The sequence below is a fragment of the Mastacembelus armatus genome, chromosome 19 (genome assembly GCF_900324485.2).
Source record: "Mastacembelus armatus chromosome 19, fMasArm1.2, whole genome shotgun sequence".
NCBI classification, from domain to species: Eukaryota; Metazoa; Chordata; class Actinopteri; order Synbranchiformes; family Mastacembelidae; genus Mastacembelus; species Mastacembelus armatus.
The window spans coordinates 12,404,815-12,420,587 of record NC_046651.1 but is presented as its reverse complement, the minus strand read 5'-3'; the positions used below and the strand labels follow the sequence as shown (position 1 = coordinate 12,420,587).

At 39.9% G+C, this 15,773-nt stretch overlaps 1 protein-coding gene across 4 annotated transcripts; it reads left to right on the top strand.

The window, feature by feature from the left end:
• The first annotated feature begins 506 nt into the window (after positions 1 to 506).
• Positions 507 to 15,403, top strand: aclyb (ATP citrate lyase b). Of its 4 annotated transcripts, none has more exons than XM_026315113.1 (30): positions 507 to 662; positions 1,998 to 2,179; positions 2,804 to 2,926; positions 3,541 to 3,603; positions 3,871 to 4,061; positions 4,282 to 4,361; positions 4,654 to 4,784; positions 5,158 to 5,276; positions 5,569 to 5,705; positions 5,969 to 6,030; positions 6,341 to 6,458; positions 6,691 to 6,845; positions 7,354 to 7,447; positions 7,684 to 7,740; positions 8,259 to 8,288; positions 9,627 to 9,768; positions 10,191 to 10,359; positions 10,457 to 10,561; positions 10,736 to 10,932; positions 11,094 to 11,175; positions 11,278 to 11,388; positions 11,485 to 11,612; positions 11,742 to 11,835; positions 11,963 to 12,117; positions 12,211 to 12,361; positions 12,616 to 12,759; positions 12,904 to 13,017; positions 13,195 to 13,277; positions 13,731 to 13,807; positions 13,895 to 15,403. In XM_026315113.1, exons 2-30 carry the CDS (start codon positions 2,021 to 2,023, stop codon positions 13,987 to 13,989), a joined length of 3,366 nt encoding a protein of 1,121 aa, XP_026170898.1. In that variant the 5' UTR covers positions 507 to 662; positions 1,998 to 2,020; the 3' UTR covers positions 13,990 to 15,403. The 4 variants fall into 4 exon arrangements, with proteins under 4 accessions (XP_026170898.1, XP_026170900.1, XP_026170901.1 ...); XM_026315114.1 differs by having other exon boundaries at positions 511 to 642; XM_026315115.1 differs by lacking the exon at positions 7,684 to 7,740.
• Positions 15,404 to 15,773: the final 370 nt, after the last annotated feature.

Sequence of the window (15,773 nt, the reverse complement as noted above, 5' to 3'; positions counted from 1 at the left end):
TGCCAGCCACAAGATCGAAATGTTACAAAAAAAAAACACCTAAAATTGTTTAAACTAGCTTAAATCTTAACATGATTTAATATAGAATGGTTTTCAGTCAAGATTCAAATGTCTCATAAGATGGTATTTGTTTATGAGTACTAATTTTTCTGATAGTTAAAAGCATAAATTCTAGGTGGAATGGGCAATCCTACACAAAATCAATTTCATGGTGAAGCATTTCTCTCGTCAACATGCTTTAAGATTTTGAGGTTATTAGAGTAGACATTGGTGGAGGATGTACTCTGATCTTGCTGAACCGATTAACTGAAACTAAATCCTTCAAATATTTTTTTAATCAATATTAAGACGACTGTAGTTATCAAAGACCAAACTAATGGTTATTTTAAATTGCGCAGTTTTATAGTTTTATGATTTTCATTGTAGGCGCCCTGCGTTTATAGGGTGGGTGTAACTGACATCAACACGTGATCTCGTTTTAGCCAATCAGGGCGCTACAAGGACGTGCAATCAGTCGGCAGATTATGGTGCGACGGGGGGAGAGTGAGGTGGCGACTGGCAGAGGCAAACCCCGGTACAAGAAGACGCGTCCGTTTGGTGGTGTCATTTCTAACCAGGATACGATTCTCCTACTTGAATAAGGTGATACTTTCATTGACAAGGTAACTGCCTTCTGTCAGCGCTTTTCCGCTCCAGCGTTGGTCGGTTTTTCTGATGACCTGCTAGCTTAGCTGCGCCGCTGTGGGGCTAGAGTAGTTAGCCAGGCAGGACTTTGCGGAGGGTGGGGGGTTGGGGCTGTGAGGTGAGACTTTGAGTGCCGAAACTGCTCTTACTGTCACCCTGACAGGCAGAAAAGATACAGCTGTTTCCGACATAGCTATTCTTAGCGGGGAACCCTTACCTAGTGCGCATTAATCACAGGCTAATTTCACTTTGCATCATTTGCAAAGAGCAGGACTATCATCCCCTCAAATGTGTCACTGGAGCTTTTGTTATTCCTTCTACAGCTGTTAAAGAAGCTGCTTAGCCAGCTAGGAGAAGTTATTGAAATTGCCTGGTTAGCTGGTTTAAGCTAACGTTACAGTTTAAGTAGTGGGTGTGGTAACTTAATTAGCTGGCACAAGACTTTCATTCATCTAATGCTGGATTGACGCACATGCTGTCGCTCCGGAAAAGTGATGCTAAAGCTCATAAAACAGCAGGGCCCTGGCATGCTGCCTCCTCCAAAGCCAGCTTCCTTCTTTTCAGGATTGTGTACATTGACACTCATTTTTCACGGCCTGACAGCTTTAAACAACGGGCTGGACCCGTGGATTATGGCAGACTGACAGGATAGCCTGCTAAGCTAAATCCTAGCCCGGTTCTCCAGGTTAGGTATTATATACGGACTGTGTGTTGTGCCTCAGCTAAAGCAGAAGCTGCTACTGAAAAAGCCACTGCTTGAATTACGACAAGCTAAAATAAACCCACTGTAAAATGTTATCAGTAAGACATAGCCAGGGCAGATAAGATGCATATCAGACTTATCAGTGTTTGGTTATTGGTGCATGTGTTAAAAGTACTTCATGGACTAGTTTGGGTTGGTCCTTGTTTATTTACCTCTAGTAGTTTCTAGCTTCAGGCTAAATGACTTAGAAATGCATGAATGTATGTTTAGTATTAGCTGAGGCAGCATTGGCTTGGTTGTCTGAGCAGGTCTGACAACAGGCTACCATGTGTGAAACAGGAATGTCAAATGTCAAAGCCTTCCAATGCAGTGAGTTGTTTTTGTGCTAGTTCATCACATCCTTTACATCTTTCTTCAGACACATGCTGTGTGATTCCTAAACATTTGAATGTTATCAAAATTGCTATAGTTAGTTTATTTTTCACAGACTACATCTAGTTACTGTTTTGTTGATAGAAGGAAAGTGACCAAAGTCGATTGGATACACATTAATGATGTGACTCTGAAAATGATTTTTTTTTTTTTTTTTTTTGCCTTCCCTTTCCCAAAGGTCCTGTTCTATCCAGCGCTGCCATGTCAGCGAAAGCCATCTCAGAACAGACAGGAAAGGAGTTCCTGTATAAGTATATCTGCACCTCAGCGGCTGTGCAGAACCGCTTCTGCTGTGCCAACGTAACTCCTGAGACGGACTGGGACCGCCTCACACAGGAGCATGCATGGCTGCTTACAGAGGTACGGCTCCAGTGCCAGACTTAATATAAATTCAGTAGCCTGTCTCTGGATTGTGTTTCCTCAGCTAAGAAATTATTAAAACCACAAGGCTAACAATTAACTCTGTGTCACTGAAACTCTAAATTAGGGCATTTGGTTGTTACAGCAGTGGCATGTAGTAGGTGTTATGATTTAGTCTTTTCTTGTGGAAATGTTTAAATAAATTAGGCATGGCTAGCAAGGTCAAAGTATTTAATCTATAAAGTTGGAGAAAATGTTTTCTTACAGTGTGGGACAACAAAATGTGGTCATGGGTAATCTTGGTAATACAGCAGGATGTGGAAAAGTTGCACATCATTAAACACTCCTCTGGATCACCCAGGAAAAGCTGGAAAACATTCCTGTTAGAGGGATGTCTGGAGTACCTTACTTAACCTGCAGTCACTGAGATATGACTCTGGATAAGCAGCAGAAAAGGGAAGAGCTGTAGAAAATCAAACCTGTACATGGGGAAATATTATCTATATAACTGAAATTATCTGCTGTCAGAATCCTATTTTTATTGTGACCTAGTGTCTGTATTTACAAATCTCTGACCTTCATGTAATATCTGGCTGATGTTTCTTCCACTTGGTTCCCCTGTAGCAGCTGGTGGTGAAGCCAGATCAACTAATCAAACGGCGTGGAAAGCTTGGTCTGGTGGGGATCAACCTGGACCTGCAGGGTGTCCAGGAGTGGCTAAAAGCCCATCTCATGAAAGACACCACTGTGAGTTGAATGGTATCACACTTTCTTACCAGTCATTCAGTTGTCTTTCTACCAGAAGCCAATGTTTTTTTTCTAAATTGCTAGCTGTTCTGTAGCTTTATCTCTTTACAAAATAACCAGGTTAATTAACTGAGTCCCTGTCCTGTTCTTATATTTTTACTTTTTAGTCTTAGGTAGACTAGTGAGCATGTTGTTGCTAGTATATGTGACATTATATTTGGCACATAGCCCCTGCTCTTTCAACTAATTCCAAGTAGTTATATTGAAAATGAGCATAATAATGCAGCTTAACAGTCTGACTTGGACAGTAAGTCTCACAAGTGCCACGTTGTGTTATGCAAGACTTCCAGCCTGCCCTTGAAACAGGCACTGGCCATGTTTCTTCTATATAACAATGTGAATACACCTTCCAGCTATGCCATTGGTTGTTTTCATGGGCCATCCTGTGTGTTTTCCCCCCAGTGAAAAATTTAAATGTGAACTATAGAAACCAAACAGGCTGTATAAACATGGTGTATAACATACATATAACACTGTACTTTTCCTGTCAGTTACATAATTAGGTTAAACTAACACGGTTATGGTTTGTGACATCACGTGTTTGTGTCGACTAGGTCGGAAAGGCAAAAGGTATCCTAAAGAACTTCCTTATTGAGCCATTTGTTCCACACAGACAGGTAATGCACTCCAGCTTTTTGTGTTGACAACTTATCAACCCACAACTTGTGATTTCTTTATATTTTTGTGAAAAGAGCAGACTTAGACTAAACTTTGCTGCAATATCCAGTATGCTATGTCCTTGTCACTTGTGGAAGTTGTAAGAAAATGTGGCTTTTTTTTTTTTTATTAGAAGTTTGATGTTGTTAAAGGCTATCGTGAGAGTCCACATTCTGCTGTTCTGTGAATGTTAGTTTGTAATTGCAACTGTCTGCTGCCTCAACCAGGAGGAGGAGTTTTATGTGTGTATCTATGCCACTCGTGAGGGCGACCATGTGCTTTTCCACCATGAGGGAGGAGTGGAGGTGGGTGATGTGGACGCCAAGGCACAAAGGCTGATGGTTGGAGTGGATAACAAGCTGAGTGAGGACCAAGTCACAGAGCAGCTCCTCACACATGTTCCAGATAAGAAGAAACAGTACGGATACACACTCCTTTCTTTGTTACATTAAAGAGATTTTCTCTCCTAAGTGTAAGATTTGTGTCACTTGCTACTCTGTTTTTTTTCTTTTTTTTCTTCCTCTAAGTCCTCACATGCTGTGCTCTTGGAACCAAAATGTTTACTGTGAATTTGATCATAGTTTAACTGTGCATTATAAGAGGCAGGCTGTTTTTTGACTCCTGTTTTTTCCTGAAAGAGTCCTGGCCAGTTTTATTGTGGGGCTCTTCAACTTATATGAGGACCTCTACTTCACCTACCTTGAGATCAACCCACTTGGTAAGTTTTTCTTAACTTCAAGAGGCACAGCTCTTCACTATGTAGTTGTACTGATCTGTTACCAAAAGAAATGGTCAGTATCACTCCTCCGTTTGGGAATATTGGAATGGTTTTATTACTTTACTTACACCATTTGCACATACCCATTATTCAAGAACCCAAATCATTTGTGTGGCTGGGTGAATTTTTTACAACTAAATTGTCAAGTCCAAAAATTTGCATTTACCCCAGTAACTACAGAACTCACATGTACTGTGAAAGTATGAAATTAATAACTTCACTTGTCGACCAGTTGTCACCGACGATGGAGTGTACATACTTGACATGGCTGCCAAGATTGATGCCACAGCAGATTACATTTGCAAGGCTAAATGGGGAGATGTGGAGTTTCCTCCTCCATTTGGAAGAGAGGCATATCCAGAGGTGAGAGCTGAAAGATGTCAAATCAAGTCTTATATGTGTGTGTCTGTTAATATCTTTTGGGTTACAGTGCTCCAGTTTGTTTTGCCATTGTTTATTCATAGCAAATGTAGACGTTTAATGCCCTGAGGGAATATGTGTTTATCACAGTCCACATACCTAATAATCCTATTCATTTCATGTTATTATTTTTGCAGCACTTGTTTTTGACTCCGTTGAGGAAGAAATATATCATATGTAGTTATTGGACCCTAACTGACGTTAATTAACATGACTTAAATGCACAAGTATCTTAAAGCTCAACTTCTGCCTCCATCTTTGACCCTGTGCTGTCATTGTTGAGACTGTATTACCACAGTATGTTTTTCACCTGTAGGAGGCCTATATAGCTGATCTGGATGCAAAGAGTGGTGCCAGTCTTAAGTTGACCCTGCTGAATCCTCGTGGCAGGATCTGGACCATGGTGGCTGGAGGAGGGGCTTCAGTAGTCTACAGGTAGTCCATTGGTTTGTAGGGTTTGCATGAGGTTCTTTAGTCAGCAGAATCTATTTAAACTGCTTTGGTTTATAAAAGATATGAATATATTTACTGTTTTGTACCACTAGTTCTGTGTTTGAAATTTGAAAGCAAGTTACACTTTGACTTCCATGGAAATCACTCAAGCAAAGCCAGTTTTTGCTTTTAACAAATACCAGTTTGACCAGTTAGTTTTTTTTTTTAAGTTTATTTAAAACTGAAAACATCAACTAGAATTGGGACACAGTACTTGACTCTCTCTCCTTTTTAGCGATACCATTTGTGACCTGGGTGGGGTGGACGAACTGGCTAACTATGGCGAGTACTCGGGTGCACCCAGTGAACAGCAGACCTATGACTATGCTAAAACCATCCTATCCCTCATGACACGGGAGAAACATCCCCAAGGTGGGTACAGAGCTTGTTTCCCCAAACCAGGGTAGCTATAAAAAGTGGACCAACAGGGAACAGCTGGCTGAGGGGACCTGTGGGTTTGTGTTGGATTATTCTCCAATCTGACCTGTTTTTTCTCCTTTAGTGTATTGCTTTGCTGTCCACTGTGTGCGTGTTTCTTCATTGCTGTCACTAAACTGTTAGTGGGGTATCAACTTTCAGGCAAGAACATATTCTTAACATGTCACCCCCTCCCCCTCTCTGTGTCTGTCCTGCAGGGAAAATACTTATCATTGGAGGAAGTATTGCCAACTTCACCAATGTAGCAGCCACATTCAAGGTGAAATATGTTGATGCCTTTATCTGAACCTGTGCAAAGTAAATAACTCTAAATATTATCACAAGGCTTCATAATGTGATTAGGTCTGTGAAATTTGCGTTACTATTGTTTCTCTTTTTAAAAAAAAAAAAAAAAAAAAAAAAGTCATGTACTGTGTGTGCATCAGTCACAATGGTATTGATTTGCATTCTTGTTTTCTGATATGGAAAGAGGAATTGCTGTTGATTAAAACTACAATAGTGTTTATGAGCCCTCATTATGTTTCATGCTCCACATACCTATAGCTAAACTTGCCTGTTTGTCTCTTCAGGGCATTGTCAGGGCCATTAAAGACTATCAAGGTCCTCTGAAGGAGCATGAGGTCACCATCTTTGTCCGGCGTGGTGGTCCCAACTACCAGGAGGGGCTGAGGGTGATGGGGGAAGTAGGTGAGTGAGACTGGACTCATTGGATACACACTTAGATTATGACTGTGCCATGTAAATTTTTTTTTTTTTGTAAGTACTTGGTATCAAGTGATTGTGAAGGAAAGAGGGATCATTTAATTTGTAATGTTTTGAAATGCAGTGCACATATGGTGTGAATGCTACAGTCCCACTGAACTAAAGGTTCTTTACCACAGTTGAATCTATACATATATATATTTATTTTTTCCTGCAGGGAAGACCACAGGAATTCCTATCCATGTGTTTGGTACAGAAACCCATATGACAGCCATTGTTGGAATGGCCCTGGGCCACCGGCCAATCCCTAACCAGCCCCCAATGGATGCACATACTGCCAACTTCCTCCTTAATACCAGCAGCAGTGCAATGGTATTTTAATTTAGTAACACGGGGTGCTCAGCAGGTCATTTACTTTGTTGTATTGCTTGAAAGGTTCATGACTTTCCTGTGTGCTCCACTGAGTGAAATAACCTGTCAAATAATGTTCTATTTGTGGTGTAAACCAAGTTCACAAATGTTGTTTGTAAGGAGCAATAACTGTTTAAGATTCACTAGAGATGGCTTAAATATAAGCCGTTTCTGTTAATGCAAAACAGAAATGTGTTGCATGCTTATTGCATTCACTTATTTATAATACAGTTTAGTCATGCATGTCCCAACACTGTTTCAGCATTGAAAAGCTTGCACTTTGGAACTTGAGTAGCCTTCTTGTATACCATTACATTTTCTGATACCTTGAGGCACAGGAGCAGTTAAAATGCACACATCATTAGTGAATAGAAAGATGTTACTGAAATACCACTGTAAAAGAGAAATGTTACTATTTCTCCTTGGAAGCTTCTGTTGGTAACAAATGTGTGTGCCTCTTCTGCACCAGACTCCAGCTACAACAAGGACAGCTTCATTCTCTGAACCCAGGACATCTAATGATGCCAGTCCAGCGAAAAAGTCTAAAGCAGGTCTGCCAGCAGGTAAATAATATAGCAGTGCTCACGTCTCCACTGCTTCTTATCACTGACTCTGTGTTCTCATAGACTTTTGCTTTTCATTTCTCTCATCCTTGCTTTGTATATTTCTCCCTCCCTCCTCCCCAAATGCTTCCATTCCTATTTGCTATTGAATTTTTTTCTATTCATTCCTCTTCCCCTTCGTTTTGCTGCACAAACTGTCCACTCACTCTCATCTTCTTCATGCTTGTTTCTCTAAGAGTCTCTTCACTATATATTGTGGCCTCTGAAGAATGTTGTCACAGGTGACTGGAAAGGTAAGTAATAGGTGCGCCATGCCCACGCTGCAATCGGCTGCATACACACTCTACATGGATTTGCCATTTTTCTTCTTTCACCCTCCTGATCTTGGTAGAAAGGGGTGTGTCTGTGTGTGAGCACACCATGTTTGCATCGCTTCAGCTCGAGTTTTGTGGATAGATTATTCTAACGATAAATAAAACTGAAAAAAAAATTGTAGTATTAGAAATCAAATGATCAGCACAAGCTGTATGGAAATTAGATTTTGATTGTGGCTTGAATCACTTGATTGCTTTTTTCCCCCCCAACAGCATAGTAAAAGCATCTGTAGCAGCTGAGCTTTGCATGCTCTTTCCTCTGCTGTGCTTATGGTGTGGGTTCAGAGATGATACAGTTTCCGCTATAGATTAAAGTATGTTCAGTTAGTAAGAAGTAGAAATTGTACTACTTATACAAATAAGTATACAAACTTATACTTTTCTCTTTTTTATGCTCATTGTGTCGTATTTTGTGTTTCCATCCCGTGGTGTCACAGAAGCACAAGCCTCTTCAGGCTTCAGTGGAGGTATGGAAGGGTGTGAAAAACCTGTCTTCTGGCCCTCGCCGCCCTCTGTCCACTTCCCTCTGCCTTCCCATTTTTGTCTGTTCTCTGAGGTTTCTCTACAATTGTTCATTTAAGGGATGTTTTTTTAATATCCCTGCAATTAAATTGATTGGACAGGCATTTACTTTGACTGACATTAACATAAGAACTCAACTGTAAGAGTACCTAAAGGCTTGATTGACTTTGACTTTGATTTCAAGACCGGTTTGTTTCGTAAAACAAATACTCCTCACTAACACCTGGCCCTGATTGTGCTGGGCAATTAACTCACTGTGCAAATTACTGAAGATCAGCTGTAACAACAAAAGGCAGTAGGTTTGGGCAGAGAGGAGGAGTGATTGGGAGAACTGGATCAAATGTGTAAACAAATACTTTAAACCACCTATGCTAACATGACATTCTGCTTTCAAAACAGAACACTTATTACATCATTTGCAGACTAACAGATTATACTCTGCATATGTCTGACCATAGACATTGAGCTTCTCAGGGTTGTTTTTTTTTACATGTGGGCTGGAATTACTGCTGGAGATACTGCTGTATGGGAATCTAGCCTTGGAACTTATTAATTCTGTTAGCTGACAGCAGTGTTATTGGCCCACAAGAGTCATGTCTATCAGACACTCTTTCTCCTATGGTATCCTTGCATGGTGATGGGCAAGTGGGATAATGTCTCTGAAAACACAGAGTAACCTTTATTACCACTGATGGAAAAACACGCAGAACAGTTTTCATTTACTGTGTACAGTAAACTGTTAAAATACTTTAAAATAGTAAATAATCCTGTGTTTAACTTATATTTAGATGCCCAACAGTTATTCACACTGTCGGATGTTCCTTGTTCAACTTAAATTGTTCAACTTAACTTGGTGTTGGCAGTTGTTATCCAAAACAGTGCACCTGCACAGGAACGGTACAGAACTGAGCATCACTAGCAGCATGTGAAAAGCATTTTAATTTAACTTCAGCTGTGTGGTTCAGAGTGTCTCATCAAGTTCAGATTTTAATATTGTGTGATCTCACATTATGGGGTGAACAAAATAACGGACTGAATAACTTGAATGTACTTACAAATGTGAGTTATACTGTGTTATATTGAATGCTAACTAGCAGTGTTAGCATCAAAGCCTTTAGCCACAGAGAAGAATTTTCTGATCTGTCCTAGGAGTGATTGCTCTTTCCACTCTGCTTGTTACTGTCCCCGTTTCTGCATTTTCCTGAGCCAACCCCTGCCCCTCTCCTTTAGGATTATTTTTATTTCTCTCTTCCCCTCTGACTTGAATCTCTCTACCTTTTCAGCCAAAGCCACCACCCTCTTCAGCAAACACACCAAGGCCATTGTCTGGGGCATGCAGACACGGGCTGTGCAAGGTATGCTGGACTTTGACTACGTGTGCTCCCGGGATGAACCCTCTGTGGCAGCCATGGTCTACCCCTTCACGTAGGTTTCCTAACATTTCTGCACTTTTACCATAAATAGTTTTTGAGTTTTGCTGCATAAATCAACTGTTTGTCAGTGCTTGTTTTTGTTATGATTCAGACTTAGATACAAGATGGTTCTACTATGTCAAGGTTAAAAAACCACAACCGTTTGTGGAATGAAGAAAACGTCTTCTCACAACCAAAGCAGGATAATATAACATTTACAAAATCCACTGACACTGCCAGATGTTACTAGTATTTATTTTTTTAACTGATAGGCTTCTTCATGCTGATTGCCTCTTTTTACAGTATTAAATATTCATATTGTTACACCTTGCACAATTTTAGTGATGTAATTCAGTGGTGCCAGAGCTCCAAATTTACATGTAAATCTAAGACATAAAAATTATTTATGTTGTCCTGCCTTTCTATGTTCCCCAGTGGGGATCACAAGCAGAAGTTTTACTGGGGCCACAAGGAGATCCTGCTGCCGGTCTATAAAAACATGGCAGATGCCATGAAGAAGCACCCCGAGGTGGACGTCGTGATCAGCTTTGCTTCACTGCGCTCAGCCTTCGACAGCACAATGGAAGTCATGCAGTACCCACAGGTAGAATGACATACTGCAAAATGTGTTAAATTGCACACTTCATCAGTTCATTCAGTCAAATATGTAAATTACCACATTTGTCCAATTGTCTTTCCAGATTCACACCATTGCCATCATAGCTGAAGGCATCCCTGAAGCACAGACGAGGAAGATGATCAAGGTGGCTGATGAGAAAGGTGTCACCATCATTGGCCCTGCCACAGTAAGCATCCTTGTCACACAAAGCAAGTTTCTTAATGAACCAATGATTTCATCTACTAAATTAGAATATGAATACAGCTGACACTGTGGCTGTTTGACAGTGTAATCATCAGTGTATGGAAACAGAAAAAATTCATTATTGACATACATAAGTTAATTTGATGCTGTTTTCCAGGTTGGTGGCATCAAGCCAGGCTGTTTTAAGATTGGGAACACAGGTGGCATGCTGGACAACATCCTGGCTTCCAAACTTTACCGTCCTGGCAGCGTGGCATATGTGTCACGCTCTGGGGGCATGTCAAATGAACTGAACAACATCATCTCCCGTACCACAGATGGCGTCTATGAAGGTGTGGCCATAGGAGGAGACAGGTACAAAAAACATTTTGCAGATTCATTATTTAGACGGCGTGAGAGATAGCTGCTGTGTTGAAGCTTTTAGGATTTCAGGAACAGTTTTAGGATTTTTAGATCACTTATTCCTGTGCCACAGAAATATTTTTTTAAATCTTTACATTTTGTTTCTTTCCCAGATATCCAGGTTCTACCTTCATGGACCATGTTCTTCATTACGAGGACACTCCAGGGATCAAGATGATAGTGGTGCTGGGAGAGGTGAGAGTAGCTTAGATTAACATAGAATAATGTTTTTCTTATTTAATTGAGGTATTTTGGCCATGCTTCCTGTGAATTTATATATATATATTTGACATCCAGATTGGAGGCACAGAAGAGTACAAGATCTGCCAAGGTATCACAGAAGGCAGAATAACTAAGCCTGTGGTGTGCTGGTGTATTGGAACCTGTGCCACCATGTTTGCTTCAGAGGTCAGTTAGCTCTGTTTTACAGCTTTTGTAGTGTAGTGACAACTCAGAAGTTTTTGAGACCCACTTGCCCTTAACCTGTGATGCTGTTGTTTTCAGGTTCAGTTTGGCCATGCAGGAGCCTGTGCTAACCAGGCTTCAGAAACGGCACTAGCCAAGAACCAGGCTCTGAGGGATGCTGGGGCTTATGTACCGAAGAGCTTTGATGAGCTGGGGGATGTCATCAGGTGAGAAATTCATCACATTCATACAACAATGACTGAGTTGCTTCAACTGTTATTCACTGATATTGTGTATATTTACTGTGTTTACTTGATTGAAATAAATAAAAATAACTTGACTATTTGGTGAAACAGGAGTGTTTATGATGACCTGGTGGCCAAAGGTACCATCGTTCCTGCCCAGGAAGTGCCTCCCCCAACAGTACCTATGGATTATTCGTGGGCCAGAGTAAGAAATTAATTACTGTTTAGAAAACCCCCAAAATGTTTTTCACTCTGTATAGTTGTTTTAACATTGTCTCACCTGTGTGTTGGAACCAACCAATCTTATTTGTTTTGCTCTCTGGAATTTCCAGGAGTTGGGCCTGATCCGTAAGCCAGCCTCATTCATGACTAGCATCTGTGATGAGCGAGGCCAGGAGCTCATCTACGCCGGCATGCCTATCACTGAGGTCTTTAAAGAGGAGATGGGTTTAGGAGGAGTGCTGGGCTTGCTTTGGTTCCAGCGCAGGTTTGTGTGGTGACTAGACAAACTAGTGTTGATAATTTACTAGGAGTACTAGTATTGTCTTAGGCAATAAGTGGAAAAGTTTTTTGTCTCTAGATTGCCCCGCTATGCCTGCCAGTTCATTGAAATGTGCTTGATGGTGACTGCTGACCATGGGCCTGCTGTGTCTGGGGCCCACAACACCATTGTCTGTGCTCGAGCTGGCAAAGATCTTGTCTCAAGCCTCACCTCTGGCCTACTCACCATTGTCAGTACTGCACACATGCAATAACACTGTGCCATCACCCAAGAAAACAGAATTTATGAAAACAAAAAATGCCAAACAATCAGTCTAACACCTGTGGCCTGATGAAAACTGTGACTTGAAGCAGTTTTATTTGGTGTCAACACATTTCAAGCATATAGTAGTTGGAAGAGTTAGTGGAAGGTTAGTGTCATGTCTTTTTTTTTTTTTTGTTTTGTTTTGCCTACACGTCAAAAACTTTCTGCACTGAATTATAGGGGGATCGGTTTGGAGGTGCTCTGGATGCAGCTGCAAAGCAGTTCAGTAAGGCATTTGACAGTGGCATGCTGCCCATGGAGTTCGTCAACAAGATGAAGAAGGATGGCAAGCTAATCATGGGCATCGGTCACAGAGTTAAATCAGTAAGCAGTGCCCAGATTTTCATATTACATTATCCTGATATATATTTTAAAATCATAATAAAAAGTTCATAGGTTTGTCTGTCATTTTTATTTAAAATAAAAAAAATCTTACAGTACCTTTAACAGCACAATTTCTGTTTTCAGATCAACAATCCAGACATGCGAGTACAGATTCTCAAGGACTTTGTTAAACAGCATTTTCCTTCCACCCAGCTACTTGACTATGCACTAGATGTAGAGAAAATCACCACCTCAAAGGTACCTGACAGCTGAATTTGAAAGTGTGAAGCACAATGGGTAGACTTTCCCTCAGTGGCTACCCTAGAAAAAACAAAAACATTAATTTGTGTTGCATGCATGTTAACTCATGCAGATGTTGGCTGCCTTACTGATTTTCCTCTGAAATTTAAATTGATTCCTGTTTCTTCTTTTCAGAAACCCAATCTGATCCTCAATGTAGACGGTTTCATTGGTGTTGCCTTTGTGGACCTGCTTAGGACGTGTGGTGGCTTCACACGGTAAGAACAGAAAAGAATCCAGCAGAATAGTTTTTGTATACTAAACTACTTTGAATAAATTCATTATATTCACAACACAAATGTCATCCTACTTTCAGTGAGTTTGACAAAGATCATTACTTTGAAACAGCATTGTTTTTTCTATTTTTTAAAGAATTTGTTACATTTTTGAAAAAACTGTTACTGCGAGAACTTTCCCTAAATTATACAAAATTGTACTATTAATTTATATTATATCAATATCCACATACTTTTAGATTCCCACTGGAGGAGTTATGTTATTTATAAATATGTTATCTCCTCACAACTACATTATATTGCGTTAAACTTTAACTGTGTGTTCTTCATATATGCATTTAAGATGCCAAACGTGTATTGTCTGTATTTTTACTTTCACTCTTGGTTGTACACTGTCCAGTATTGTTTTACACATGAATGTTGAACTGATTCCAGAGATGAGGCTGACGAGTTTGTGGAGATTGGTGCTCTAAATGGGATCTTTGTCCTTGGCCGGAGTATGGGCTTTATTGGTAAGTTCTATTCAGATCGAGTCAGGACAGCTTAACTGTTTAAAAGTATTAAACCCAGACATTTTACTTGTGTCCATCTCACATTAGGCCATTACTTGGACCAGAAGAGGCTGAAACAGGGTCTGTACCGCCACCCCTGGGATGACATTTCCTATGTGCTTCCTGAACATATGTCCATGTAATCCTCCTCTCACTTAAAATTTGTTCTCTGGTTATGACAGCAGCTGTCTTCATAAAGTGATAGTACTGTCTGACTAAGGGAGTCTCGGTACACATTTTCGACCTAGTTTTTATGAAGAGAAAAAAGGGGAAGTATATTTTTTAGATTTAATTTTTGCCGCTTATTTAAAAGGTCTGAGATGTAACTTATTCAGTTTTGAACAAACAGCCAAACCAATGCAATCTTCAGCAGTTGTAGGAGCACAAAAACCATTGGCAGTGGCACATAAAAAAAAAAAAAAGGAAAAAGCAAAGAACCAGTTTTCTGTGGTACAAGGGCAGTATCCAAAGCACATTTCACTTACGGAGTCTAATTAATCTGCAATAACTTATGGGACATTTGATCAGCAAAACATTGTCTTTATACTACTTGCAAAAATAATTATGATTTATTTTAATCAGCATTTGCCTATTTCAGGCAACAGGAAGTTGTGCTTAAGCATGCTTTCTGAGTATTGTACCTTAGTTTAAACACTAGAATTTCTACATCTAATACCAGTTGGTATTTTTCAAGTTTGACTCCCACTGAGATAAACCAAAGTTAATTTTAGGAATGTGTTTTCTTTAAAAATTAAAAAAAAAAACTGTCTAGTGGTGGATTTTACATAGTGTATATCTTTTTCTGAATGGGGGGCAAAAAGGATTAATTGGGGGAAGGAATTAAGCCCATTAAGTGTCACTCCAGCATTGCCTTTCCTAGAACAACTCTGTTTATGACTCAGGTTGTAGACGAGTGGTTGAATTTCATCAGCTACTGTAAAGTTAGATGCTGTTTTGAGGTGTTCAAATCTTTCACATGAAGTATGAATTGACCTACTTACCAGTATGTTGATTGTCTGAATAACTGTCAGAAAACAAGAGAATGTAGAATCGTCCAAGAGGGACGAACAAAATGCTTAATGAATGAGCCCTGTGAGTCGGCAAAGCACATTTTGGTGAGGGACCATGATAGCATTTTACCTTACTTTGGAAATTTATTGCACATGATATGGTTGTTGACTCTAAAGGAGTTGTCCAACTTTAACTGTAAGACTTGACATCACCTCAAAAAGCTTTTTAACTGTCCAGGGTATGGCCTGCTGTGTTAGCCTTCTTTTTTTTTCTGTTTAACAGTAAAAATCTGCTTCTTTTTTTTTTTTTTAATATTCTGTCATACTAGTATGATAATAAAGAACTTATTGTTTTACTTTTCATTTTGGCTTGAATGTGAGTTTAAATTTGTTGAAGGTGAAGGAGTGTGATGTGCCAAACTGGCCTTCACCTTTGAAGTGAAGGAAGTCTCGAGTTTATGTACGTGTATGTAAACCAACCTCTTAATGCTGCCACAGGTAACACTTTATTAAACAGCATTAACACAGCGTAATGCAGCTGTGAGGACATTTTGTAAGTGTTCATTAATGTACATTTGTCATGAGTTGTAACTTGTCCCATTTAGTATTTTATTCATGTACCATATTCTGATAAGACACAATTTATAAAGAGAAATTAAGATGTAGTTTCTAGGTTTATTAATCTACTTATAAATCTGGGATTTTCTAGGTGGAGTTTGGTGTAGATGTCCTGCTGTGGAGAAGCTGTTGAACACGGGTACACTCGCAGATTTTCTGGCATCATTAAAGCTCTTGATCCTTATTGCTCTTCAGGGCTCTGAAAATCATCCGTAAATAATTTAACCAATAACAGACATTAATTACGACTTTGAACCCTTCGTAAACGGCGGCTTATCGGAAGTAATCCCCACTAATTT